Below are 26942 nucleotides of genomic sequence, written 5' to 3' on the forward strand. Positions count from 1 at the left end.
GCGGTTACAAGTAGCCCACGTCCCTGGGTATACCGTGTGGTGCTCACCCGTATGGCTGGTGACCTGGGGCCTCCTGTTAGCCTCCGCTCTGGGATGGCGGTGCTGGTCCCTTCGTTGTGACTGAGCCTCCGGGCTTTTATGGCCAGAGGACCTGGAATCCCCTGCCGGATGGATTCTGCTGCTGGGTATATCTTAGTCCCCACAGCCTCGGACTCCTGTGTCCGGTTTTAGTACCTTCTCCCAGGGCGAGCTCTGCACAGCTCCAGCCCCTGGCGCTTCTCCTTGGCTCCTACAGAGCTCCTGAGGTCTATCTGTCCCTGTTTCTGCGTGTCCAGACCAGACTCCGTCTCTGTCTGGAACTCCTCTCTCTAACCCTGCCTCAGCCCCAGTTTATATAGGGGAAGTTCTTCCCCTCCCAGGACTGGGCAGGAGGTGTGGCATGCTTAGGATTCCTGCCCAGGAGACCTCCCACCTGCTCACAGACGTAATACTGCTATTCCTGTGGAAACCAGACCCCTGGGGTGCCACACAGCACCCCTGGCTCCATGCACAGCAGGGCGTCACACTATTATCTCCTGTACCCCCCCTGTATGCCCCCAAAAATATAATTTTAATTGCTCCTGCACTGTAAGGAAATGAGGATGGTCTGGTCCAATGGGCGTCTTTGCTGTGGCGTCTGTGCCTCTTCTCTGCTCCTGATCGTCGTCCCCTAGTTTTGATCGATGTGGATGAGGCATCCTTGGCTATTTACAATCGTATCGCTGGTGAATGAGGAAAACTGGGGCGTGCAGGCACCAGAAAACAAGCCATTTAAATGCTGCTGTCAAATCACTGTTGAAGCTGTCTATGGCAGTGGCGGTTACTGGCAGATTATGGCTGTGTAACACAGCAAGCATCTGTACAGTATTGAGCTAGCTCAGTACCTAAGCCCGCTCCATACAACCCGCATTCAACCTATAATGAAAATGTACGTCACAGGTTGTTAAGGGGTTAATAGTAGTGTTGAGCGAGCACTAAAATGCTCGGGTGCTCGAAGCTCGGGCTGAGCTCGCCGTGATATTCGGGTGCTCGACCCGAGCAACTCGAGCATTTTTGCGGTGGCACCCCCGGCAGTCTTTAAAAAGCCTAACAAGTGCCCAAAATGATAGTGACAGTGCTCAAATGACATGGGGACAGCATGGGGATCGCCCCAGGAAGCATTTCTGACCCCCAGGTCACTGCTGTCAACAAAGTGGTCAGAGGTATTAAGCCACTTTTACGGGCTCACAATAAAACGTTCAAAAACGAAAGTGAAACTTTTTTCCTGTGAAATATGTTAAGGAACATCCTTTCCAGGGAAAAGACTTGTGTATAAGTTAAAATAAATGACCAAAAACAAAAATACTCCTCCACACCTTCGGCTATGTTCACAAGTAGCATTTTTTATGCGTTTTTGCACTTTTGTATTGCTTTCAACTATGACAAATGCATTCACCGGGAAATGTCATTTTAACATTTTACCACCTTATCTGGCCATGTGCTGTGTGACACATGCATAAAGTGCTGAAAAGACATGGGAACAGCATGGGGAAGATCCCTGGAAGCATCTCTGACTCCCAGGTCACTGTCTAAAAGTGTGCCCATCATAAGTGATCCTTGCCGCATCAGAAGATGCAGACTTGCAACTATCCCCATACAAGTTCTAGTCCCAGGGCAGTGTTCAATTGTACCTCCCCCATTCCTTGCAATGCAAGCACAAGTATGCAGCCTGCCACCCACCCACCCCCAGACTGCAATACCATACTGCTTGCTTGCTTGAACTTGGAATTGGGCCTTTTAGGCATGTGGAGGCGGAATCTGGCCACCACGTCATGGCTGTGTTGGCGGCCTGGAATCCATACTCAGTCCCCAGCTGCCCGGCGGCCGGGTGTCCATACTCTGTCCCCAGCCGCCCCGCGGCCGGGTGTCCACACACGGTCCCCAGCCGCCTGGGGGCAGCCGGGTGTCCATAAACGGTCCCCAGCCGCCCCTATTTCTCCTTGGAACATCCCCCCACACACTTTTCTTAGCCCGGCCTGCTTTAGGCAGCATTGGACGAGCCCACCAGAGAACCAGATTCCTCCGGTGGGCCCTGACTTCTCCATCGGTGGAGTTGAGAGTGCCAAGGTGAGGAGCATGATGATGATGACAGAAGTTAGCATCTGCTAGGTTTTCTTTTAATGCAAGTGTAAGTGTGCAGCCTGCCACCCACCCACCCCCAGACTGCAATTCCATACTGCTAGCTTGCACTTGAAATGGGGCCTTTTAGTTTGGAGGAGGCCGAAGCTGGCCACTACCTCATGGCTGCTTCGGCAGCAAGGTATCCATACTCCGTCCCCAGCCGCCCCTATTTGTCCTGGTGTGCCTTATACATAAGATTAAGCGCGTATACCAAAACATTACCTGTGCCCTCCCCAGTGCATTTAGTGGGAAGGAAAGCCTATTCCACTGTAGTGTGTGCATGCCAAACCCGTGTTCATGGTACATGCGAAGATGCCTCCCACCTTGCACCTGTCGTTGCAGACTTGCAACTATCCCCATTCAAGTCCTTGTCCCAGGGCAGTGTTCAATTGTACCTCTCCCATTCCTTGCAATGCAAGCGCAAGTATGCAGCCTGCCACCCACCCACCCCCAGGCTGCAATACCATACTGCTTGCTTGCTTGCACTTTAAATTGGGCCTTTTAGGCATGTGGAGGCGGAATCTGGCCACCACGCCATGGCTGTGTCGGCGGCCTGGTATCCATACTCAGTCCCCAGCCGCCTGGTGGCCGGGTGTCCCCGCTTGCTCCCCAGCCTCCAGGGGGTGGCCGCGTGTCCATACTCGGTCCCCAGCCACCCCTATTTGTCTCGGTAACCATTCCCACACTTTTCTTAGCCTGGCCTGCTTTAGGGCAGCATTGGCCGAGCCCACCGGACTATCAGACTCCTCCGGTGGGCCCTGGCTTCTCCATCAGGGGAGTTGAGAGTGCCAAGGTGAGGAGCATGAGGATGATAGAAGTTAGCATCTGCTTTGTTTTGTTGTAATGCAAGCGCATGTATGTAGTAGCGGCTAGGCCTGAGGTGGTCAGCGTTTTGGCGCATATCCTACCTCCTCCGAGGATTGCTGGATGTTTTCCTGCTACTATCCAAGTTCTATGACTCCCGTTAAAACAAAGCTTCAGGTGATAAATGATGGATGAGGTAGTGGCAAAGGAGAAAGAGCAGGACGAACAGGGACCATTCACATCAATATCAGGCCAGTCAACCAGATATGTCTTGTAGGATATGTTTCTGTAACAAAAGGAGCGGTTCGGCTACACAGTTATAGGGCATACAGTGAGTGCAATGCCTACCAAAAATTTCGAGGCACTCCAATGCCCCTTGGAAATGACATGGAGGTCAGAGGGCGTTAACTAAACCTTTTTTTTTCATTTATAGCAACTGGGTCTCCTGTGCACTGTTGGCCTAAGCAGTGAATGGAAGGCTTTCCAAAAATTATGAGGAACTGCAATGCCACTTACAAGAGCTATGTGTGGCACCCCAGGGGTCTGGTCACCACAGTAATAGAGATATTACGTCGGAGAGCAAGTGGGAGGTTTCCTGGTCAGGATCCCTTAAACATGCAACATCCTCCTGCCCCAGTCCTGGGAGGGGAGAATTCTGCCCTTATAAACTGGATCTGGGGTGGGGTTGAGTGAGTCAGAGAACAGAGAACAGTCAGAGTCAGAGTGAGAGCAAGGGAAAGTAACAGCAAGGAGCTCTGTAGGAGCTAGGAGCTAAAGACCAGGGGCTGGAAGCTGAGCAGAGCTCGCCCTGGCAGAAGACAATAGGAACCGGACACAGGAGTCCGAGGCTGTGAGAACTTATATATCCAGCAGCAGAAACCAGCCGGCAGGGGATTTCAGGTCCTCTGGCCATAGAAGCCTGGAGGCTCAGTCACAAGCAAGGGACCAGCACCGCCGTCGTGGAGCGGAGGCTAACAGAAGGCCCCAAGTCACCAGCCATACGGGTGAGCACTACACGGTACACTCAGGGACGTGGGCTACTTCTACCCGCTTACAGCAAGGTAGACAGGAAGAGTGCAGACAGACGAGGAGGCCTACAACTCCACCTGGCCAGGGGAACTCCTGCTTGCTCACAGACTGACCAGGCCTCTTATGCTAGCCAGTACTCCCAGGAGGGTCTACCTTATAATCATCAGTAAAGACCCTGAACTGCACTGCAAAGACTCTGAGTCATTCCTGCTGCGCTCGTGCACCATCACCCCCATCATCCACACTCACTGCCCTGAGGCTATACTCCTCAGGACAGTGAGTTATCCCATTCTCTGCTGCGCACACAACACCAGCCTCAGTGGTCTGCCTCGCAGCGGTGGTACTCCCTGACCGCAATCCACGGGTGGCGCAGTCGGACAATTAACCTCAAAACCTAAGAGACTGCCACTGGTTTGACCAGCCTGAGCCACGGGACCGGGTCACCGCCACGGAGACTACAGACCCCAGAGACCCGGCACCGGGTATCCCACACACGTGTACACACGGCCCAGGGGGCGCGTCACATGCAGTACAGCATATTACAAACATAAGTCCCATTATTGGGGAGTGGGTCTCCCATAGTATTTGCTTATGCTTTCCAAGCAAAAGCTGCCAAAAATTAGGACGGAGCAACTTGCAATGCCCCTTACAAGAGCCATGCAGTACAGCATATTACAAACATAAGTCCCATTATTGGGGAGTGGGTGTCCCATAGCATTTGCTTATGCTTTCCAAGCAAAAGCTGCCAAAAATAAGAACGGAGGAACTTGCAATGCTGGCACCCTGGTGGTATAGTGGTGGTTGAGGCTGAGGATAAGGAGAAGATTAAACAGCTGAAACGAGGAAGTGTATACCCATGTGTGGGTGTGAAGCGGTGCATGTGAATACACCTCCCGAAATAACACAGTGGATTTGACTTTATGTTACTCTGCTGTCATTTGGTGGTGATGAGAAGTCTGGCCCAATCCAGCCCTTGTTCATTTTGATAAGGGTCAGCTTGTCAGCATCGTCAGTTGACAGGCGAGTGTGCTTATCAGTTATAATTCCCCCAGCGGCACAAAAAACACGCTCCGATAACACGCTAGCGGCAGGGCAGGCCAGGACCTCCAAGGCATACAGAGCGAGTTCATTCCAAGTGTCCAGCTTGGATACCCAATAATTAAAAGGCACAGAGGAATCACGGAGGACGCTGGTACGGTCGGCAAGGTACTCCATCACCATCTTTTGAAACTTTCCACTCCTTGTGAGAGTACCCCGCGCCTCATGGCCTGTAAGCTGGGCGGGTGTCAGAAAACTGTCCCATAACGTTGACAGTGTTCCCCTGCCTCTGCTGGATTGGAGTTGCATCTCTCTCGCCTGTATGCCTTGGTTGGGCAACGAACTGTGACCTCTGCCGCTAACGTGTTCAGATGGGAATTTTTTTAAGAGTTCTGCAGCAAGGGCCTTCTGGTACTGCCCCATTTTTGTAGACCTCTCCACCTCAGGAATAAGAGAGTGAAAGTTCTCCTTGTAGCGGGGGTCTACAAGTGTCACCAACCACTAATGACTGTCACCCAACATTTTGACAACGCGAGGGTCACGGTTAAGGCAGCGTAACATAAAGTCAGCCATGTGTGCCAGACTGGTAACGGGCAAGATTTCCGTGTCCTCACCAAGATGACGACTGACCATGCTCTCCTCCTCCTCCTCCTCTTCCTCCTCCCCTTGTCCTCAGGCCACCCACGCTGAACCGACGGTATGACACTTGTACAGGTACTACCGTCTACAACGCATGATAGCAGCTCCTGTTCTTCCTCCTCCTCCTCTGCCTCATTGTCCCCCAATGCACGTTGGGATGAGATGAGGCTGGGCTGTGTGTAATCGCCCGCTACGACTTCTTGATCCATCTCATCATACTCTGGCTGCAATGCCTCCTCTTTAATTCTCTGCAGAGAGCGTTGCAAAAGACAGACAAGTGGGATGCTGATGCTAATGATGGCGTCATCGCCACTCACCGTCTTGGTGGCCTCCTCAAAGTTTGTCAGGATGGTACATATGTCAGACATCCAGATCCACTCCTGAGGTCTTATGTGTGGAGTCTGACCTGAATATCGACGGCCTTGTTGCAGCTGGTACTCCACAACTGCTCTCTTCTGCTCACAAATCCTTTGCAACATGTGGAGGGTAGAGTTCCAACGTGTGGGGACATCACACACCAGTCGGTGTGCCGGAAGCTGCAAACGCAGCTGCAACACAGCAAGGGTGGCGGAATCTGTAGCCGACTTGCGAAAATGAGCTGACAGGCGGCGTACTTTCACGAGCAGATCTGGCAACTCGGGGTACGATTTAAGAAACCGCTGAACCACGAGGTTAAGCACATGAGCCAGGCATGGTACAGGTGTGATCTCACCTCGCCTCAGAGCCGCCACCAGGTTACGGCCATTGTCACACACGACCATGCGGGGATGTAGGTTCAGCGGTCTCAGCCACAGATCTGCCTGCTCTTTCACAGCTGTCCACAACTCACAAGCAGTGTGAGGTTTATCACCTAAGCTTATGAGTTTCAGCACAGCCTGTTGCCGCTTGGCGGAGGCAGTACTGCAATGCTTCCAGCTTGTAACTGATGTGGTGATATCTGAGATGGAGGCTGAACATGAGGAGGAGGAGGAGGATGCGCAGGAGCTGTACACTGTGGGGGCAACTCTGACTGACATAGGGCCCGCAATCCTCGGTGTGGGGAGGATGTGTTCCGTCCCAAGGTCCGACTGGGTCCCGGCTTCCACTATGTTTACCCAGTGTGCCGTCAGAGAGATGTACCGTCCCTGGCCACAAGCACTTGTCCACGTGTCCGTTGTCAGGTGGACTCTCCCAGTAACTGCGTTGTTGAGGGCACGGCAGATGCTTTGGGACACGTGCTTGTGTAGTGCGGGGATGGCACACCGGGCAAAATAGGGCTGGGGACCAAGTACCGAGGGACGGCCACCGCCATAAGATTGCGGAAGGATTCCGTCTCCACCAGCCTAAAAGGCAGCATTTCCAACGCAAGCAGTCGTGAAATGTGCCAATTTAGGACTGTGGCCTGTGGGGAGTTAGCTGCGAATTTCCGCTTTCGTTCAAAGGTCTGGGATATGGACAATTGAACGCTGCGGTGGGACGTTGACGTGGACGTTGATGCTGTTTCTTGAGAAACTGCCATAACAAGTGAAGACTGAGAGGAGGGGGCATCTTTACATGCAGTATGGACAGGGGATTGCCTTGCACACACAACAGGGGGTTCTATTGCACACACAACAGTGGAAGAAGCAGTGGTGACACCCGCTGACACTGGTCGTGGACCCTGGGTTTCGCCCCACAAAGTCGGGTGCTTTGCTGCCATGTGCCTGATCATGCTGGTGGTGGTCAGGCTGGTAGTTTTGTCACCCCTGCTGATGCTGGCATGGCAGGTGGAACATATGGCCTTTTTGGGGTTATCAACAGAGTCTTTAAAAAAATTCCTGACTCTGGAAGACCTACCGCTTGTACTGGCAACGTCCCTCGTGTTGGTGTTACGGGGAACGGTTGCCTGCCTTCTGTCTGCGGCCACCACACTGCTTCTTCCTGCCTGTTGGGGTACTCTGCCTCCCTCCCCCTGTGTGCTGCTGGCCTCACTCTGCATGTCCTCCTTCCACGTTGGGTCAGTTACTAGATCATCCACCACCTCCTCCTCTTCCACTTGCGCACCACGATCCTCCGCCTCACTTCCTGGCAATTGTGTCTCGTCATCGTCCACCTCTTGTGACAGATTGCCAATGTCGACTTCCTATGGCCGTGGCTGTTCAAATATTTGGGCATCGCAACATGGGATCTCCTCTTCCACCACTTCAAGCGTATCAGGCGAGGGGCCCAAATATGGAAATGGACCAGTGAACAGCTCTTCAGAGTGTCCAAGTGTGGGATCAATTGCTGTCTGACGACACTCGGCATGGTGGGAGGAAGGAGCATCAGGGTGAGGAGGAGTATGCCGTCGAGACTCACGGCTACTAAGAGTTGACCGTGTGGAAGACAGACCGGAGGTGGTGGTGCCCAGGTAACTGGAAGTATTATCTGCTATCCAATTAATAACCTGTTCACACTGATCAGTTCTCAATACTGGTGTTGTTCTGTGCTTCCCTAGTAATTCGGTCAAGAAGTGGGAGCGAGAAGATGTGGCTGTTGGTTGTGGCACATTTTCACCTTGGCCACGGCCCTGTCCTCTGCACGAACCATCACCAGAACGTCCACTTCCACGTCCCTTGCCACGCGCCTTGCCCATTGTAAATGAAGTAAAATAGCTTACACTTGCACTATCAATGGAAAAAGGGTAATAAAGAGTAGATTAGAACCGTGGAAGAGGAAAACCACAGTTATTGTTTACTGAGGTATACCACACTTTTTTAAATAGAGATATTTGCGGCTGAACAGTGAGCGACACACTCAAACGGCTTTTTTTTTAGATACCAAAGGCCCAAAACTGGATAGTACAGCGATTTGACCCGTGGAACTGCGAAACCACACTGGGATGTCGGGCCTACACAAGACTATTTTCAACAGATATATTTTTGTGTCACAACAGTCAGGAGACACTACTGTTTTTCTTTATGGAAAATATACCAAAACCTGAATAATAGAGATTTTTTACCGTGGGATGGCAAAACCACAGTTATTGTTTACTGGGGTATACCACACTTTTTTAAATAGAGATATTTGCGGCTGAACAGTGAGCGACACACTCAAACGTTTTTTTTTTTTTTAGATACAAATGGCCCAAAATGGATAATACAGAGGTTTGAACCGTGGAAGTGCAAAACAACACTTCTAGCCTACACCAGACTATTTTCAACAGTTATATTTGTGTCTGAAAAATCAGAGACACGCTTTTTTTTGGGGGGGGGGGGTTAATAAGGCGGGTATTTGTACATTGTGAAGGAGGAAAAAAAAGGAGGATTTAGATGGTAAAAAAAGGATTTTTCCTGGCCCCCAACACCTGGTGCTAAGTCCAGCAATTTCAGCAACAGGAGCACACAGGACTGTAATGCAGCGTTTGCTGGTATAACCACTGTGTCTCCTATACAGCCTGCCTGCCTGGTATTATCTGGGATGGATATTAGTCCTGAAAAGGACTGTTTGTTTGTTCTGGCAGCCTTTACAGACCCTACACTAACTATTTCGCAGTTTACATCTCTCCCTAAATCAGCAGCGCTGTCCCTACACTGTCTAATCTGGAGCGACTGTGTCCAAGATGGCGGCGCCCGGTTTTAAATACTCGAGGTGACGCTGTGCGGCCAGCCAATCACTGTAATGCCCACAACCAACATGGCTGCGGCATTACAGTGACTGGCTGGCAATCCCTGCATGTTCATTGGCTCTGTAAAGAGCGCCAAACATGCAGGGCGGAGACCTGAGCTCCCGCCCGAGTAACCCGGAAATGCTCGGTGCTCGCCGAACATCCCGAGTAGCGTGATGCTCGGGCGAGTACCGAGCAGTGTCGAGCATGTTCGCTCAACACTAGTTAATACTTAAAACTGATAAATATGGTTTTACATCACTTAGTGACCAGAGTATTATAATTTATAAAAGGAGAAAGAAAAAGTTACAACTTTTGCAGTTATTTTATAGAACGCAATGAGAAATAGAGACAAATTGATTTTCTAGGACTACCAACTAACCATTAATGGTGGAGACAAGAGAGCAGATCACCCCTCCTCTTCCATTTGTCTCGCACTTTCGGACTCGTGATTATGAGTCATTTTAATAGCCAACAGTGTTGTCTCAATAGCAAATGATCATTGCTTTGTGTGTACTGGGCAATCCAACAAACAGACAGAAAGAAGAGTGAGAGTGAAGAGATTCTCAGGTATCTTCTTTAACCCGGGGGAAGCAATGAATGTGACAGACACAACTACAAGTGGTATCATCCATTCATCTTCCTAAGAGCATGAAATAAACATCAGCAATTCTACAATGGACGTTCTGACAAAAGGATGAGGTCGGTGTCAGGGATAGATTCGAGGACACAGTAGTCATGTTCTGAATGAAATACAAGAGCCATTTTTGCTTTTTGCATACTCTGCCTACAATAAGTTGGAATAAAACCAGCCTATTTTATCTGCTGATCCTTTTTACCTTGTGAACAGTAAACACGAATTAAAAGACAAGCCAACTCTTCCGGTCCCTGCAGCGACATTTACACATTACAGAGCATGCCTCCCATAGAAATTAATGAATCTTTTGAACAATTTTGCTTAATTTTTCATAAAAGTTACTACTTTAAAAAAAAAAAAAGAAAAAAACACAACGACCCTTTACTGTCACTGGTAATTGACCCTTACAAGATGATGACACTTCCTGTTCTGTAGAGATTATTTCTCAGCAGTCATCTTATCAACATCACAGGTAAGATCACACTTGTAAATAACACATTTACTATAAAGATGGATTGTAAAAAAAACAAAACATAGCATTAACTGGTGATAATAAATGACAGCTACTGTTCTCTTCCTCCCCCTCCCTGCACAGTGGCTTCTGCGCAGTCTACAGAGCATGCCCAAAACACTCTCCTGTCCAAGTCAATTAGTAACCTTAGCCTGAAAACAACCCATGTTCAAATGTTTGCTGTGAATACATCTATGAATTTATGTTCACAGCTTAGAGCATCGTATTAAGCAAATCATAAGCCCCCAACATTATGCAAAATCATTTTCATTGTATTCTATATTTAACAATTTTCGAAAATCATACATTTTTAGGTCTCTGCTCCTTTTTATAACATGTTGTTACTCACCATCTATTGTAGCGTGAACATTGCTCTTCTCTATAAGCAGGTAGCGTGGACTTTCTGGAAAAAAATGCAACATGGAGACCTGAATCGACGTTGGCACCACAATCAATGCGAGAAACAGAGGCCAGTACTCATCCTGTGAATAGATGTAAATGCAATGAGAATAGTGTGAAATTATTAGCTCATTAGTCATTATATTCCATCATATTCTTTCTGCATAAAAGATACCTCTAAATGTCATGCAAGTTTCATTTCCAAGGCTCCTGTAGTTACAACCAAGTGTAAAGGGCAATAATTGGTCAACCCAAATTATACAGAGGCAGATTTGATCAGAGCAAAGAAAAAAAGCTATGGGCTACTTTATATTCCTGATTTGATGGCATGAGCCGCTGATTTCTGTTATTGGCTGCAGCGCTGTCGACGTGACATCAGTACTGCAGACATTAATAGATATTGGGAGCAGCCATGAAGACTCAGTGCTGGACCAGGGGGAGGGTGAATAAAGAACAGTTTGTTTTTATTTAAAACAATCTACAGCACCAGTGACTGAGGCTTTTTTAAATTGGAAAACCCCTTTAAGTCTCCCTAACACATTAGATGAAAGTCAGCCTGACCGGCATGTATTTGCATAGGGGGCCTCCCAACTTATTCTCTACAGATAATGTTAAAGGGGAAAAATATCAGGCCATTGAAATTTCAACACCCCATACTTGTGTTTTGCAAGAGGTAGGTCGCTGACAGACGAGTCTGGCATTAGCTTTCTCCACTCTGCTGAGCCAAACACTCACGTGTATGGACTCGGAGTAGTTGGGGGGGGGGGGGGGGATAGCTGTTGGCTGACATTTGTCTCTTGTGTATGGCTAGCTTTTAAAGTCCTCCGAGGGAAGGTAACGGCAAACTTACTTCTACCTTATCATGTCCACATGCCCAAAAGAATACATAGGCAAAGGATGTCATTGTGAGACAATGCTATATAAAAAAATTTTGTTTCCCAAAATGAAAATTACTATTAGGGAATGCATTTACCCTGAAAATTAAGTGACAGGAGCTTGTACCTTCTAGATAGGCTTAAAGAGTTTTTGCTAGGTAATCTGAGAGCAGCATGATTAGGGGCAGATACCCTGATTTCAGGGATGTGTCACCTACTGGGCTGTGTTTTGCCATTTCAATAAAATCAGTGTTTTATCAGCAAGAGATTATCACTACAGGACAAGCTGCTTCATACCTCCTCACCCATCCCTGTCCCCATCACTGATTAGCAATATATACATACTACACAGAAAGCTGTCAATCAGTGGTGTGGGTGGGTTATACACAGCTCAGCATTTTGAGCTCTGATAAATTGCAGCAGAGAAAACTGATTCTGTCATGCCTCGATTTGGGGACTCAATCTGGTGACCTCTTGCTCAGTGGTCGGTTCTCCTAAGTGCTGAGCTATTGCCCTTTTCTTTCCTGTCGTTATGCTGATCGTTCTTATTGCCTTTATTTTTCCTTTCTGGGTTTTCTCCTCTTCAGGTGTTTTCCATTGTCCCGTTTTGGTTGCCCTATCACATTCTGGGTTGGGCTATATATATTCTCCCTTCACTACATTCCCTTGCTGACTATACTGCTAAGTGGATTAGTGCGTGTTTGTGTTTTTGCTGTGTGTTTGTTTGTCTGCCTTCCCAGCACCTTTCCTTTCTCTTCAGTTAGGTTGGTGAGAGATAGTTTTTTTTTTATTATTCTCCTAAATTCTCCTTATTTCCCCTTCATGCACGTGCACTCATACCCGTGAATGAGTGAATTTAGGTGCATATTCTACAGATTCTATCACAACTGCTGCATCCAGTAAACCAAGTAATACATTGCTGGAATCAGGGTCTCTGTCCCTATATCATGTGACTCTCAGATTAGGTTACAAAAATATGCTGACAGGTTACCTTTAAGATTGATAGCTTTATTTAGATCTTGTCTGTGGTAGTAAATGGAGAACATGTCATTCAGAAAGAAGTTCCATTATAAATGAAACCCAACAAAGATATGAAAAAATTTTCATTCAATTTATTTTTTCTAGAAAGTTTTTTTTCCCCGCACAGTTGTCACCACACATCCAATACTGACCTGACCCAGTAGCTCCGGAAGGCCAAGCACTTGTGCGGTAAATACTCCAAGGCAAATGAAAAGACTTGGCATTAAGCCCAAGAAGCCTCGTAAATTCTTTGGTGAAATTTCTCCCAAATACATGGGAACCACACTGAGAGAAATACCTATAGCAAAATTCAGATATCAAATGATGTGACAGTGGGTTTTGAGTTATTTATGACATAGACCAAGCCAAAACAAAAATGCTGGACTGACTTTTCGAAGGACTACAGCTGTAGACCATATGAATAGAGTTCACACAATACATTAACATTAGATCCCTACTACAAAATATAAAGACAACAAATATGATGTGAGAAAAACATATGTAGCAGATGAAATCAGGACTCTCAGGCATGCTCTATGTGTGGGCAATAGAAGCAGGACTCTCAGGCTTTTTCTATGTGTGGGCAGTAGAAGCAGGAATCCCAGGCTTTCCCTATGTGTGTGACGCGCCCCCTGGGCCATGGGGTACTCTGCAGCCGGGCCTCTGTGGATACCGGTGGGGGATATCACGGTGGCTGGCCCGGTCCATGACCCAGGGAGATCAGTAAAAGGGGGATATTTATAGGGGATTTGGAAAGTTTGTGACGCTACCTGTGGAATGCGGCAAAAGGGTGCCGCCGCTGTGGAGCAGTCCTCTGGAGCTGGTGTTACGGCAGCAGGGATAGTGTGGCTCTCCACAGGTAGAGCTAGCTCCAGGGCAGTGTAGGGGTAGATGGTGGATGCTGGGGAGAGACAGCAGGAAGGTCCCGGAGGAAAGACAGACACTCACACGGGGGTAAGCTTCAGTACCTTTACTGGTGATGATGCAGGCACGGTCCAGGGTACTCCGGACGAAGGGCGCACTTTTGGACTCTCCCCAGTGAGCAGGTATAGGGCCTCCTGATCCGTGGCTTTACTCGCTAAGCTTCTGGCCTGCCTGGAACTAGGCCTAGCTTGGTTACTGTCTCTCTCTCCCTTGCACCTGCTGACCTGGTGGTAGGGCTTTCTCCTGGAGATCACTCTCCCTGGACGCTGGGGCCTTCGTGACTCCTAGCCCTGGTACTGTAGTCAGCGTTTGATAAACCTGGGACCTGTAGTCCTCCTGGGGTTCCAGTAGTCCCTACTGGGTATAAAGGGTCCCCGTAGGCGCGGACCCGGTATATATCTCGGAGTGAGCCTGGTATGCTCCTCTGCCCCCTCGCTACTTCTTCCTTCTCCTCTCGCCTTCGGCCACACTCAAGGCCCTCACTAGGCCTTCACTCGTGCTGTAGGTATGTCACCCCAGGCCTGGAAGCCACAAATAATAAAGGCTGTGTCTGAGAGCAGGAGGGAGGTTCCCTGGTTAGGGACAATTAGCATACAGCACCTCCTGTCCCAGGCCAGTAGGGGGAGCTGGCTGCCCCTATAAAAGCTGGAACTGGGGGCAGGGTTAGAGAGAACTGGACGACCTAGCTCAGGAGTGAGACTAGTCCCAGAGAAGGAGGGACAGTTCAGCTGTAGCTGAGAAGGTCGTGAGGCAGTGGAGGAACTGCTAGCCAGGGACGTACGGCGCCGAGAGCCTGTCCTGGCAGAAAGGGAGAATAATCTACCGGACATTGGGGGTCCGAGGCTGTAAAGACTCTAAGTCCAGCAGCAGAGAACCAATCCGCGAGGAATTTCATGTCCTTTGGCCTAAGAAGCCCGGAGGCTCCGCCACAACAGAAGGGACCAGCAAAGCCAAGAGAGGCCAGAGGTAAAAGGTGCCCAAGTTGCAAGCCATACGGGTGAGAATACACGGCACGCTCAGGGACGTGGGCTATTTTACCACTAAAGGGGGGAAATAGTCAGAAAGAGCTTAGACAGCACGGTAGGCCTACACCCTCACCCTGACCAGAGGGGCTTCCCGAGTGTTCTCAGACATCCAGGCCCCCTTCTAGCCGGTACTGTTGTTGGGTCATTACCATCTGTTATAATAAAGACCCTGAACTGTTTAAGCGGGCTCTGCATTCTGACCGTCGCGGACGGAACTATCACCCCCAACATCCACCTACACTACCCTGGGGCTACACTCCTCCCGTGGGGAGTTATTCTACCTCTGTGCTGCACACCAACACCAGCCCTGGTGGCTTGCCCTGCAGCGGCGGTTATCCCTGACCGCAATCCACGGGTGGCGTAGTCGGACATTTAAAACACTGATAAATAGACTGCCACAATTTGGTCTGACCATCCTGAGCCACGGGATCGGATTGCCACTACTACCCCCAGTATCGTACAGAAGCCCAATTCTGGGTACCCCACGGCCCAGGGGGCGAGTCATAGGCCTTGGCTCGCCTAAGCACAGCAGCCAGCGTGCTGCCTCTTCGCTGCTCTCTGAGCGTCAGCACGCTCTCAGACTCTCTCTCAGTCTGACTAAAACTCACACTGAGCTGCCTGGCTCCACTCTCCCTATATATATCCCTAACAGGCTCCCTCTGCTGGTATGAGGTGGTAGGGTGGAGGTGTGTGAATGTGGGCCTCTTGTGGAGAAGTCCATCCATGCACCCTTCTGGGTTCTGTGGCACCAATGCGCAGCAGGGCGCCACATGAGGGCAGTAGAAGCAGGACTCCCAGGCTTTCCCTATGTGTGGGCGGGGGGAGCAGGACTCCCAGGCTTTCCCCATGTGTGGGAAGGAGAAGCATGACTCCCAGGTCCCTATGTGTGTGGACAGAAGAAGCAGGACTCCCAGGTCCCTATGTGTGTGGGCAGGAAAAGCAGGACTCTCAGGCTTCCTCTATGTGTTGGTGGGGGGGCAGGACTCCCAGGCTTTCCCCATGTGTGAGAAGGAGAAGCATGACTCCCAGGCTTTCCCTATGTGTGGGCGGCGGGCGCAGAACTCCCAGGCTTTTTGTATGTGTGGGCAGGAGAAGCAGGACTCCCAGGCTTTCCCTATGTGTGGGCGGGGGGAGCAGGACTCCCAGGCTTTCCCCATGTGTGGGCGGGGGGAGCAGGACTCCAAGGCTTTCCCTATGTGTGAGAAGGAGAAGCATGACTCCCAGGCTTTCCCTATGTGTGGGAGGTGGGCGCAGGACTCCCAGGTTTTTTCTATGTGTGGGAAGGAGAAGCAGGACTCCCAGGCTTTCCCTATGTGTGGGCGGAGGAAGCAGGACACATCAATTTCTTCTACATGTGGGTGAGTGAACAGGCAATCTGTCCGAGTTCTCGAAATATTTAAACAATTATGTATATGAAAATACTGAACCAAATTGTCAAGGCGGTAACTTGTATGCCTCCTCAATGCCCCTCTACTCACCGAGCAGTTTCTCCCCGCATCAGACCATTTTGCTAGTCTGCCTCATGCTGCACTGCTGCTTCTGCTTGTGGCATTCATTTAGCCTTAGAGGGGCATGGCTGGTCTCTGCAGGAATTTGCTAACAGGGCCTTTATTAGGCAGCTCAGCCTACCACTCCCCGCCCGAACATTAGTTCCTATACTGTTAGCACCCGTTCATGCATTCATCCTTATTCGGCTTACCGCTACTGACCCGGCTTGTCTGACCTCGCTGCTCCTGACCTGGGCTACGTTTACTGATCCTGTGCTGCCTGCCCTGACCTCGGAACATTTGACTACACCTCTGCCTCACTGTCCTGTACATCGTAAATGCTCCTCTGTCTCTCCGATTAGCTGCTGCAGATCCAGGGACTGCCCGGGAGTGCTACCTGATGTTTACCAGCAGCAAAACCTATCCCCTCACCATCAGAGGCTCTAGCGAATACCCGGCGGTCACTTAGTTACCACCCTCTCAGGTAAGTTCAACCCGTGGCGGAGTGAATCCACACCCACAAGCATTACACAAATCATAGAAGAATTATATATCCTGAAGCACACTATGTCCCACTCTATTTTATGCTGCCTTCAGATAAAAGATCTAAGGAGTCAACGTAATAGCAAATACAGGATATTTGTGAACAAAAGTTTAAACTCTAATTTTTAGTAATTTTTCAATGGCTTTGTCAGTAGATCATTCTCCAAACTTACCTGAGTGAATACCAGTGATGAACCTTCCTATAATCACCATTTCAGGAGACCCCAACATACGACTGAATCCCATCAATGCACCAGCAATGAAAACCAGCGGAGAGCTTTTTATCACCGTTCCTTTTCTGCAGGACATTAAAGAGATGTTTGGACATTGGGAAAAAATATAATCATGGTTCTGTAGAAAAATTGCGTTATCTTATTCTTAGCTGGGGTTGACAAAAAAAAAAAAAAAAGATTGTGCTCATATTTATAAAGCTAATATTCTAGATATAAGGACCACATCTCCTGCTGATCCACTGAACCAGACTCACCATTCCATTTCCAGAGACTTTTCTGTAATGAAGTATACATTAAGGGGGCTATTCATCAAAGCTTTTTCACCAAATTTCTGGGAAAAAAATCTTTGAAGAGTTGAAATTGTTTGCGCAATGTGAGGTTGCGGGAAAAAAAATTCAACTTCTGGTATTTTCACGCCATTATTGCTCTAGTTCCGACAAAGTTTCCAGAGCTAGGACAAGACAGGGAGTGACGGTATGCCAGATGGTTACACAACAAATCTTACTCCAGCAGAGGCTGGAGTAAGATTTGTGGTGAGGCGAACATAACCATATACCTTTAAGACTATTTTTAGGTCCATACTATACTGTAGGGTGGATTGCTGCTAAAAGGGAAAAAAAAAACTCTTTAAATCTTCTTCCTTAGCAAGTGTGAACGAGCTGAGTGTGACTGGAGCGTAAGTGCAAACTGAAGTAAGTGACTAGTTTTTCAGTGACTTTGGATTCAGGGAGTGTGGAAGAGAGGAATTTGGACTGAATTGCTGTCTGTATTTTATTAATTCTTTACATTTCTTTTTACTTAACATTTCTGTCTAGGGCAATCCCCATTAGGAAATGAGCTCCATTATTGACAATGCTATCCAGTGTACATCTTGTCACATGTATGCAATCCTTGAACAGCCGGTCGGGTGTGCATACTGCTGTGCGAGATGTGTGCACGTTGTGCGTTTGGAAGCCCAGGTACTGGATCTAAATGAGCAGCTTGCAACACTGAGATCCATTGACAATATGGACAGGAGTCTCCTGCTCACTGAGCAGCTACTCACTGGAGTAGATGTGGGGGAGGGTGGTAGTAGGGAGCTGCAGGACAGTGAGGCATCTAGCTGTGTGACAGTTAGAAGGGGGCGGGGGTAGAGGGAAGAGTTCCAGGGAGGCTAGTCCTGATCTGGCACACCTCAATAAGTTTGCAAAGTTGGCAGATGAGGGGGGTGTCGGTACAGGGGTAGCACTGCTGCAGCAAGGCATGTCCTCTGAAAGCCGGAGGAGTGTCCGCTCCAGTAAGGGGGGAAATAGGAGAGCAGGGCAGGCCAGGCAGGTGCTGGTAGTGGGGCACTCAATTATTAGGGGAACAGATAGGGCGATCTGTCACAAAGACAGGGATCGTCGAACAGTGTGCTGCCTACCTGGTGCTCGAGTCCGGTACATCGCTGATCGGGTTGACAGATTACTGGGAGGGGCTGGTGAGGACCCAGCGGTCATGGTGCACATTGGCACAAATGACAAAGTTAGAGGTAGGTGGAAGGTCCTTAAAGATGATTTCAGGGAATTAGGCTGTGTAATGCACACGCCCGGGCTGAGCGGCGTGTGCGTGTGATTGTAGTGATTCCACTGGACCGTGCCGGAGAGTGAATGCCTGGAGGGGCGTAACTAGGTATTCACCCGATCCGACCAGGGTCGCACGACGGCATACGACGCCAGTGCACCAAGGAGGAACCGAGCAGAGGGACCAGGTGCTACTCCAGAACAGACCCCGGACACGGCTGTTGACCCACACAGGGGAATACAGGAACAGACTGGTAGGCTGGCATACAGACTGGTGGGTATAGGCTGGCTCGACTGGGATGCAGGCAGGCGGGTATGCAGGCAGGGGGGTACAGGCAAGCACAGCTAGAGTGCAGACAGGGAGGCACTAGCAGGTAGGAACACAGGCGGGATAGGACCCAGTACACACTGGGACTCAGGAACAATACAGACAGAGGGGTACAGGCAAGCACAGCTAGAGTGCAGACAGGGAGGCACTAGCAGGTAGGGACACTGGCGGGATAGGACCCAGTACACATTGGGACTCAGGAACAGAACCACAGATGTGGTGGACAAACACAGCAGAGTGAGGCCGCCCAGAGAGGTGAGCGAGAGCAGGGCAGGACGAGGCCGCCTGGAGCGGTGAGCAAGAGTAGAGCAGGACAAGGCCGCCAGGAGCGGTGAGCAAAGGGTCAGAGCTGAGCGAGACTGCCGGAGCAGTGAGCAAGAGTAAAGCAGGACGAGGCCGCCTGGAGCGGTGAGCAAGAGTGGAGCAAGACTGCCGGAGCAGTGAGCAAAAGGATAAGAGCGGAGCGAGACTGCCGGAGCAGTGAGCAAAAGGGTCAGAGCGGAGCAAGGCTGCCGGAGCAGCGCGCAAAGGAGCCAGAGCAGGCTAGAACCGCCGGAGCGGTGAGCAAAGGAGTCAGAGCAGGCTAGAACCGCCGGAGCGGTGAGCAAAGGAGTCAGAGCAGGCTAGAACCGCCGGAGCGGTGAGCAAAGGAGTCAGAGCAGGCTAGAACCGCCGGAGCGGTGAGCAAAGGAGTCAGAGCATTCTAGAACCGCCGGAGCGGTGAGCAAAGGAGCCAGAGCAGGCTAGAACCGCCGGAGCGGTGAGCAAAGGAGCCAGAGCAGGCTAGAACCGCCGGAGCGGTGAGCAAAGGAGCCAGAGCAGGCTAGAACCGCCGGAGCGGTGAGCAAAGGAGCCAGAGCAGGGGGGACAGGGCTCTGTTCACACGGAACAGACAGGAAGAGAAAGGCAGAGCCAGATACCCACAGGGTACTTGCAGTGAAGTAGCGAGTGGACCACAAACGGGAGTACAGAGACAACAAGCAGGAGTTAGGTACGAGTTCAGACTCTGCAGAAAAAGGAAGGGAACGGACATAGAGGCAAAACAGGTAAAGGATAGGAGAGAGTTCAGACTGGAACTGAGTGTACGGAGGAGACCGACACTGCAGCGGGATACAGGAGCGGGTCTGGGAATACTGCCCCCAGAGAGGCAGGACGAACAGGCAAGGAGCGTGTTCAGACAGGACAGACAAGATACAGGAGCGGGTCTAGGTAATCGGCCCCTAGAAGGCGGGAGGAACAGGCTAGGAGCGTGTTCAGACAGGCCTGGAAATACAGCCTCCAGGATAGGCAGACAAGAGAACACAGAACGGGACCTGGCACCTTCAGAATGCAAGCACACACTGAATGAAACACTATGCTCAGGCAGGGATAGATGGGAGCAGCTGAGCTATATACCAGGTGACAGACAGCAATAGGCTGAGGACGCACAAGGGGTGTGACCCACAGCAGGTACAAAAAGCAGGAAGTGATCGGGCGCCGCCCTTAAGCAGCAGAAACAGACACAGACAGCATGGAGGGAAGCCAGAGAGACATTCTGGACTGGAGATCAAGTGCGCGCTCTTGCACAGTGGGAGATGGACCACCATGCAAGGACGCCGCCAGGTATGTTACAGGCTGCAAGCTGAAAGCAAGGACCTCCAAGGTGTTATTCTCTGAAATACTACCTGTACCACGTGCCACGCCAGAGAGGCAATGGGAGATTAGGGAGATAAATAAGTGGCTCATGAATTGGTGTAGGAAGGAGGGGTTTTGGCTCCTGGAGAACTGGGTCAACTTCTCAGTTGGGTACAGATTCTACGCTAGGGACGAGCTGCACATCAATGGGGAGGGTGCAGCTGTGCTGGGGGAGAAAATGGCTAGAAGGTTGGAGGAGTGTTTAAACTAGGGATTGAGGGGGGAGGGTATTCATTTTATAGGTGGGGAAGATATTGCAGATAGTGACCTGGGCACAAATAAAGAAATTGGGGGTGGTGTTAGTACAGACAATATAGTAAGAGGGAATAGAGGTACAGAGAGATACATAAAATGCATGTACACTAATGCCAGAAGCCTCACCAACAAAATGGAGGAATTAGAATTCATTTTGTTGGAAAATAATTATGACATGGTGGGGATATCTGAGACATGGCTGGAAGAGAGCCATGACTGGGCAGTTAATTTACAGGGCTATCAGAAATGACCGTACAAACAAGCGAGGGGGGTGTGTGTTTATATGTAAAATCATCCTTAAAACCCATCTTGCGTGAGAATATATGTGACTCTAATGAAAATATAGAGTCCCAGTGGGTGGAGATAAGGGGAGGGGGAAAAAATAATAAATTACTGATAGGGGTTTGTTATAAGTCTCCAAAAATAATGGAAGCAGCAGAGAATATCCTCATAAAGCAAATAGATGAAGCAGCGACGCAAGAAGAAGTCATTATTATGGGGGACTTCAACTACCCTGAAATACGTTGGAGAACAGAAACCTGTAGTTCAAGCAAAGGTAATAGGTTTTTGACAACTATGAGAGACAATTACCTTTCACAACTGGTTCAGGACCCAACAAGAAGGGGGGCACTGCTAGACCTAATATTAACCAACAGGCCAGACCCCATTTCAAATATACAAGTAGGGGGTCACTTGGGTAATAGTGATCACAGAATAATACATTTTCATTTGTCCTTTAATAAGCTGTGTAGTAGAGGGGTTACAAGGACACTAAACTTCAGGAAGGCAAATTTCCAACGGTTGAGAGATGATCTTAGTGCAATAAACTGGGACGATATCCTGAGACATAAAGCTACACAAAGCAAATGGGAGACATTTATTAGCATCCTGAATAGGACCCGTGCACAAAATAAACCCTATGGGAATAAACATGCAAGAAATAGGAGGAAATCACTATGGCTAAATAGAGCTGTAAGGGGCGCAATAAGTGACAAAAATAAAGCATTTAGAGAACTAAAGCAAGTAGGTAGTGATGAGGCATTAAATAAATACAGAAATGAAATAAATTCTGTAAAAAACAAATCAAGGCAGCAAAGATTGAGCCAGAGAGACTCATTGCCAGAGAAAGTAAAAATATTCCCAAAATATTCTTTAACTACATTAATAGAAAAAAACTAAAAAATGATAGTGTTGGCCCCCTTAAAAATAGTCTGGGTGAAATGGTGGATGAGGAAAAAGCCAATGTGCTAAATAATTTTTTTTCAACAGTATTTACACAAGAAAATTGCATGACAGAAAAGATGATTAGTGATAACAAAAATTCTCCATTAAATATCACTTGCTTAACCCAGCAGGAAGTACGGCGGCGTCTAAAAATCACTAAAGTTGACAAATCCTCGGGCCCGGATGGGATACACATGTGAGTACTGCAGGAATTAAGTAACGTCATAGATAGACCATTATTTTTAATCTTTAAAGATTCCATAATAACAGTGTCTGTACCACAGGACTGGCGTATAGCAAGTGTGGTGCCAATATTCAAAAAGGGGACAAAAACTGAAGTTGGAAATTATAGGCCAGTAAGCTTAACCTCTACAGTCATGGGCAAAAGTATTGAGAAGGAGACAAATAGTAATTTTTCCAAAGTTTACTGCTTCATTTTTTGTAATGGCAATTTGCATATACTCCTGAATGTCAAAGAGTGATCAGCTTAACAGCAATTACTGTACTTGCAAAGTCAATATTTGCCCAGAAAATGAACTTTAACCCCCAAAACACATTTCAACATCATTGCAGTCCTGCCTTAAAAGGAGCAGCTAACATCGTTTTAGTGATTGATCCATTAACACAGGTGTGGGTGTTGATGAGGACAGGGCTGGCGATCAATCAGTCATGATTAAGTAAGAATGACATCACTGGACACTTTAAAAGGAGGCTGGTTCTTGGTATCATTGTTTCTCTTCAGTTAACCATGGTTATCTCTAAAGAAACACGTGCAGCCATCATTGCACTGCACAAAAATGGCCTAACAGGGAAGAGTATCGCAGCTACAAAGATTGCACCTCAGTCAACAATCTATCGCATCATCAAGAACTTCAAGGAGAGAGCTTCCATTGTTGTCAAAAAGGCTCCAGGGCGCCCAAGAAAGACCAGCAAGCGCCAGGACCGTATCTTAAAACTGTTTCAGCTGTGGGATCGGACTACCAGCAGTGCCGAGCTTGCTCAGGAATGGCAGCAGGCTGGTGTGAGTGCTTCTGCATGCACTGTGAGGCGGAGACTCTTTGAGCAAGGGCTGGTTTCAAGGAGGGCAGCAAAGAAGCCACTTCTCTCCAGAAAAAACATCAGGGACCGACTGATATTCTGCAAAAGGTACAGGGAGTGGACTGCTGGGGACTGGGGCAAAGTCATTTTATCTGATGAATCCCCTTTTCGATTGTTTGGGACATCTGGAAAACAGCTTATTTGGAGAAGAAGAGGTGAGCGCTACCACCAGTCTTGTCTCATGCCAACTGTAAAGCATCCTGAAACCATTCATGTGTGGGGTTGCTTCTCAGCCAAGGGAATCGGCTCACTCACAGTCTTGCCTAAAAACACAGCCATGAATAAAGAATGGTACCAGAATGTCCTCCAAGAGCAACTTCTCCCAACCGTCCAAGAGCAGTTTGGCTCCCAACAATGCCTTTTCCAGCATGATGGAGCACCTTGCCATAAAGCAAAGGTGATAACTAAAATGGCTCATGGAACAAAACATAGAGATTTTGGGTCCATGGCCTGGAAACTCCCCAGATCTTAATCCCATTGAGAACTTGTGGTCAATCATCAAGAGACGGGTGGACAAACAAAAACCAACAAATTCTGGCAAAATGCAAGCATTGATTATGCAAGAATGGACTGCTATCAGTCAGGATTTGGTCCAAAAGTTGATTGAGAGCATGCCAGGGAGAATTACAGAGGTCTTGAAGAAGAAGGGGCAACACTGCAAATATTGACTTGCTGCATTAACTCATTCTAACTGTCAATATAACCTATTGGTACTCATAATATGATTGCAATTATATTTCTGTATGTGATATAAACATCAGACAAACACTAATAAAAACCAGAGGCCAGCAGATCATGTGAAAATATAATTTTGGTGTCATTCTCAAAACTTTTGGCCATGACTGTACTGTGGGTAAAATCCTGGAGGGTTTCCTAAGAGATGCTATACTAGAGTATCTGAAGAGGAATAACCTCATGACCCAATATCAACATGGGTTTACGAGGGACCGTTCCTGTCAGCCTAATTTGATCAGCTTTTATGAGGAGGCAAGTTCCGGACTGGACCAAGGAAATGCAGTGGATGTTGTGTATATGGACTTTTCAAAAGTTTTTGATATGATTCCACACAAAAAGTTGATACATAAAATGAGAACAATGGGGATAGAGGAAAATATATTTATGTGGGTTAAGAACTGGCTCAGTGATAGGAAACAAAGGGTGGTTATTAATGGAACACACTCAGACTGGGTCTCAGTTAACAGTGGGGTACCACAGGGGTCAGTATTGGGCCCCCTTCTTTTTAACATTTATTAATGACCTTGTAGGGGGCATACAGAGTAGTATTTCAATATTTGCAGATGACACTAAACTCTGCAGGGTAATCAATACTGAGGAGGACAATTTTATATTACAGGAGGATCTATGTAAACTAGAAGCTTGGGCTGATAAATGGCAAATGAGATTTAATGGTGATAAATGTAAGGTAATGCACTTGGGCAGAGGAAATAGAATGTATAATTATATGCTTAATTGTAAAACACTGGGCCAAACTGTAACTGAAAAAGACCTGGGTGTATTGGTGGATGACAGGCTCACCTTTGGTGGCCAGTGTCAGGCAGCTGCTGCAAAGGATCTAGTCCTTATAAACAGGGAGGAAATAGTTGAGGAGGTAAAAGTGGCTGGGACCCTAGGAGGCAGCGATCATGCTATTATATAATTTTGGATAACTAGAGGAGGAAGACATGTGAAGACTCAAACTTCAAGGTTCGATTTTAGAAAGGCAGATTTTAAGAGTCTCAGAAAGAGAATAGGAGGGATCCAATGGCTGAATGTCCTTAAGGACAAAATGTCCAGGAAGGATGGGAAATTTTTAAAAATGAGATTCTCAAAGCACAATCGTTAACAATCCCGAAAAGTAGGAAGAATGGGAAGCATAAAGGAAACCAGGATGGATTAACACAGAACTTAAACACATGCTAAAAAGAAAGAAAGAAAGAAATGTTTATCAAATGGAAAGAAGGAGGCATATCTAAAGAAGATTATAATGCAGTCTGCAGATCCTGCAGGGCTCGTATCAGGTTAGCTAAAGCGGACAATGAATTAAGGCTTGCAAGAAATGTCAAAAGCAATAAAAAAGGATTTTGGGGGTATGTCAAAAGTAAAAGAAAAGTCAAAGATGCTATAGGATTTTTAAAGAATGAAAATGGTGAAATGGTAAGAAAGGATGTTGAGAAGGCCGAACTTTTTAATTCATATTTTGCATCTGTTTTCTCTCAGAAAGAAAATGTAACATCAACTGGTCTTCATTGTCCTTTTAAAGGAATTGAAGAATCCACGTTATCTGTAAACAGAAAGATTGTGAGGGAATATTTAGCTAACATAAATGAGTTCAAGTCTCCAGGTCCAGATGAATTACACCCCAGAGTATTGAAGGAGATCGTAGAAGAAATTTTAGAACCACTCTCCATAATCTTTGAAAATTCTTGGAGAACAGGAGAAGTCTCAGAAGACTGGAGAAGAGCAAATGTTGTTCCTATCTTCAAAAAGGGGAAGAAGGTGGACCCAGGGAACTATAGGCCGGTGAGTCTTACTTCTATACCAGGAAATATCTTTGAACAAATTATTAAACAACATGTATGTAAGTACCTAGATAAGAATGAAGTGATTAACCAGAGTCAGCATGGGTTTGTAACTAACAAGTCATGTCAGACTAACTTAGTTTCCTTCTATGACAGAATCACTGACTGGGTGGATCAGGGAAATGCTGTAGATATAGTATATCTTGATTTCAGCAAAGCATTTGACAAAGTATCTCATACCATCCTTATGGAAAAAATGACCACGTATGGAATGGACCAGGCAACTGTTAGGTGGATTCATAACTGGCTTAGGACTCAAAGAGTGGTCGTAAATGGCGTCACAACCAGCTGGATGAATGTCTCAAGTGGGGTACCACAGGGCTCTCTCCTGGGACCTGTATTGTTCAACATATTTATCAATGATTTAGATGAGGGAATTGAGGGTAACTGATTAAATTTGCTGAGGACACAAATCTAGGAGGGATAGCTAATACTAGAGAAGAGAGAGAGAGGATTCAAAAAGACCTAAATAAACTGGAGTTGTGGGCAGCAACTAACAGAATGGTTTTTAACAGGGAAAAAATGCAAAGTACTACATCTGGGCAATAAAAATAAAAAAACATATACAGAATGGGAGGAATAGAGCTAAGCAACAGTACATGTGAAAAAGACTTAGGTATACTAATAGATCATAGACTGAACATGAGTCAACAGTGTGATGCAGCAGCAAAAAAGGCAAATACAATTCAGCAATGTATTAACACACGCATTCAGTCTTGATCAAGTGAAGTCATTATCGGACTTTACTCCTCTTTGGTCCAGACCTCATCTGGAATACTGTGTCCAGTTTTGGGCATCACATTTTAAAAAAGACATCGACAAACTGGAGCAAGTTCAGAGAAGAGCGACCAGAATGGTGACCGGTCTGCAAACCATGTCCTATGAGGAACGGTTGGAGGATTTGGGAATGTTAAGCTTGCAAAAAAGAAGACTGAGAGGAGACTTAATAGCTGTCTACAAATATGTCAAGGGCTGTCACAATGAAGATGGGTCATCTTTATTCGCATTTGCACAAAGAAAGACCAGAAGCAATGGGATGAAACTGAATGGGAGGAGACACAGATTAGATATTACAAAAAACTTTTTGACAGTTAGTGTGATCAATGAGTGGAACAGGCTGCCACTAGAGGTGGTGAGTTCCCCTTCAATGGACGTCTTCAAACAGAGGCTGGACAGACATCTGTCTGAGATGATTTAGTGAATCCTGCTTTGAGCAGGGGGTTGGACCAGATGACCCAGGAGGTCCCTTCCAACGCTACCATTCTATGATTCTATG

At 47.8% G+C, this 26942-nt stretch overlaps 1 protein-coding gene across 1 annotated transcript in view; it reads right to left on the reverse strand.

Annotated features, from left to right (window-relative positions):
• Nucleotides 1-26942, reverse strand: part of LOC141273446 (solute carrier family 2, facilitated glucose transporter member 9-like) — a 176782-nt gene that overhangs the window by 72231 nt on the left and 77609 nt on the right. Inside the window, exons 4-6 of the mRNA XM_073685286.1 lie at nucleotides 16908-17032; nucleotides 12908-13053; nucleotides 10811-10943 (exon numbers count right to left, since the gene is read on the reverse strand). Coding sequence (XP_073541387.1) covers nucleotides 10811-10943; nucleotides 12908-13053; nucleotides 16908-17032 — 404 coding nt within the window. The remainder of the gene's footprint in view (nucleotides 1-10810; nucleotides 10944-12907; nucleotides 13054-16907; nucleotides 17033-26942) is intronic.

The sequence above is a fragment of the Phyllobates terribilis genome, unplaced genomic scaffold (genome assembly GCF_046119375.1).
Source record: "Phyllobates terribilis strain yellow unplaced genomic scaffold, ASM4611937v1 Scaffold_5__5_contigs__length_657084704, whole genome shotgun sequence".
Lineage (NCBI taxonomy): Eukaryota > Metazoa > Chordata > Amphibia > Anura > Dendrobatidae > Phyllobates > Phyllobates terribilis.